Here is a 2,945-nt window from a genome sequence, read left to right as displayed (position 1 = left end):
ATAATTAGGACTAGGCACTTAACTGCAGGTGTAGAATCAAAGTCAGGAAGCAAGCCGGGTCAGACACAGGAGAATCAGAAGCCAAGCATCGATCCAAAGGAAATTCCACAAAGAATAGTCAAGAAGCAAACCAGAAGGCATAATCAGAAAAATCAGAATCACAGAATATCGCTCGGCGTCTCTTTAAGCCGAGGCCGTCAGAACGTGCGTGTCCGTCAGAACGTGCGCGAACATCGGGCGCGTGCGTCAATACGCCTGCTTGAAAGTGCGCCAGCATCGGATTGCGCCCTTGTGAACGTGCGCGCTGATGCTGCAATACAAGATCCTGACATGTATCATTTGCCCCTGAATGTAAGGATCAAAGTTAGTAGTTGCTATTTGGTTGAACCTATGCAGATATGTTTTTGCTCATTAAAAGTTTGAGCTGTAGAAGAACTAGCATACAGTATATGTATTTTGATCAAAATTGAATAATAAAATAAAATACAAATGAATGGATTAAAATGTAATAAATTTTGAGTTGGAGAAGACCTTTCAAACATATACCTGTAGGTATTTTGATCAAAATTGAAGTCTACTGAGGGAATGTAATAAAAGAATAAAATTTTTCATATTTCAGAAAGAAAATTTACATTTGAATGTTGTTAGTCCATTCTCCATTTACAAAATTGCATATTTTATTGTTCATACGACTTCTTTTAAAGATTTTATTGAATGTTGCAGGCTTTTTGTTACTTTTTCAACAAGCTGTGCATGTTTTAAAGTTAACATTATTATGCCGTTTATGTAATAATTTTACATCTTTTAATACATTCTCACATGATTATTTAATAAAAATAACGGTGAGGAAGAAATGTATTTAAATTGCTTAATGTCAAATCAGAATTAAGGAATGACTTGGGACATGTTCCACTTCTTTAACCCAACCTTTTAATTGTCTTCTATGTTTGCAGATATGGAAAATTGCCTAAGATGTCAAGACAATGAGTGGCCAAATCATGAAAAAACTATGTGTATTGAGAAACAAATTGAGTTCCTCTCTTATGACAATGATTACTTAGGCATAGCCTTCACAATGAACTCTTTGATATTGTTTACGGTAGGGGCAGTTATATTGGGAATATTTATTTCGTTTCGAAACACTCCAGTAGTGAAAGCCAATAATCGCAATCTGAGCTTTATTCTCCTTGTCTCCATCAAGCTGAGCTTCCTCTCTGTGTTTCTGTTCCTTGGTCGTCCTTCTGATATAACCTGCATGCTCAGGCAAACATCATTTGGAAACACCTTCTCCATAGCTGTGTCTTGTGTTCTAGCTAAGACTATCCTGGTTTATATTGTTTTCAAAGCCACAAAGCCTGGAAGCTCTTGGAGTAAATGGGTAGGAGCAAAACTGTCACATTATATTGTTCTTGTTTGTTCATTCATTCAAATACTGATAACGGTTTTATGGCTGTCTATTTCTCCTCCCTTTGTGGAATACAATATAATTTCTGAACCTGGAAAAATAATCATTCAGTGCAACGAGGGTTCAGTGGTTGCCTTTTACATTGTCCTCTCCTACATGGGATTGTTGGCATCTTTGAGCTTCATTGTAGCTTTCTTGGCTCGGACATTACCAGACAGTTTTAATGAGGCCAAGTACATCACTTTCAGCATGTTGCTCTTCTGCAGTGTTTGGATCACAATGATCCCGGCCTATCTGAGCACCAAAGGCAAAAACACTGTGTGTGTGGAGATATTTGCCATAATCACTTCAAGCTGTGGCCTTCTCTTCTGTATATTTCTCCCAAAATGTTACATTATTTTATTAAAGCCAGAGATGAACTCGAAACAGTACTTACTAGGGAACCCAAATAAATAGAGATTTGCTTATATAGATGCAATGGCGAATATATATATATTATACTTCTATTCTATTGACTAAACACAAGAGATGTGATAAAAAGAACATTTTTCATAGATATCAATAAAGAAAAAATCCATAATAAACTCAAAGATTCCAATGGGCTTGAGTTTTCAGATTCTTCTATACTGCATTTTTATATTTAAATGGTGTTCAAACGGTAAGTTATACAGTATTATCTTAATACTCCAACCATGAACATATTAGAATTTGAGCAAAATTATCATTTTGTTTGTGAACAATAATGAGAACTTACACCCCTGGTTAAATGTAGTATACCAGACAGCCATATACACTTTCAGTCCCTCTATATTCCATACAAGAGGCAATACAATAAGGATGGAAACATTCCTGGTTTTTTATTGATTACAAACATGATTTATTCATCCAAATGGGGAACAGAAAATTTTCAAAAGCCAATAAATAGTCTCCAAAAATGTATCAAACAAAAATGATTTATTCTTTTTATTTTCTTGTTCAGTTCTATTTAACTTTATTATTTTGATAATATTCCCCATCATCCAAGACTTATAAGAAATTATTTTTAGAGAGAAGTCACTTATGTCCTGAAGGTCTAAATCAGGTCTAAATTTTTTAATAGGGTTATTGAAAGCAATTTTAATTCCAAACTTTAGAATTGCAGAATAAAATGTCAATTACAAAAATTGACAAACATGAAATATAACTAATGGCAAATTGTCTTAACATAACGTGATCTAAAACCCAGCATAATGTAATATAATGTTGAAGGTATAGAAAGAGAAGAATAGTGCAGAGAGCTCAATGCCTCAGTCTTTCTTTTCTATGCATTATAAACTATCAACAAGTTTGGTAATGGAATAATGTCAACAAAAGGGGCTTTTATGGAAAATAAAATAACAATAATAAATAATTTTTTTCTTGGTTTAAGAAAAAAAAACATATGGTACTCTCAAGTGAAAGTAGAAATTACATTATCTTGCTGTCTGCATTGTTTAGAAGAAAGGCAAGATTTTGGGATCAGTGTTGTAAAAGTTACAGCTTTGAATGTTTCGTGTACTAA

General features: G+C 33.9%; 1 protein-coding gene across 1 annotated transcript; it reads left to right on the top strand.

Annotated features, from left to right (window-relative positions):
- Positions 1-1,009: 1,009 nt before the first annotated feature.
- LOC121400479 (vomeronasal type-2 receptor 26-like) lies at positions 1,010-1,861 on the top strand. The gene has a single exon (XM_041583637.1). The coding sequence runs from the start codon at positions 1,010-1,012 to the stop codon at positions 1,859-1,861; it is 852 nt and encodes a 283-aa protein (XP_041439571.1).
- Positions 1,862-2,945: the final 1,084 nt, after the last annotated feature.

The sequence above is a fragment of the Xenopus laevis genome, chromosome 1L, assembly GCF_017654675.1.
Source record: "Xenopus laevis strain J_2021 chromosome 1L, Xenopus_laevis_v10.1, whole genome shotgun sequence".
Classification (NCBI taxonomy): domain Eukaryota; kingdom Metazoa; phylum Chordata; class Amphibia; order Anura; family Pipidae; genus Xenopus; species Xenopus laevis.
The sequence above is the reverse complement of the archived record's forward strand: the minus strand, read 5'-3'. Positions and strand labels throughout refer to the sequence as shown.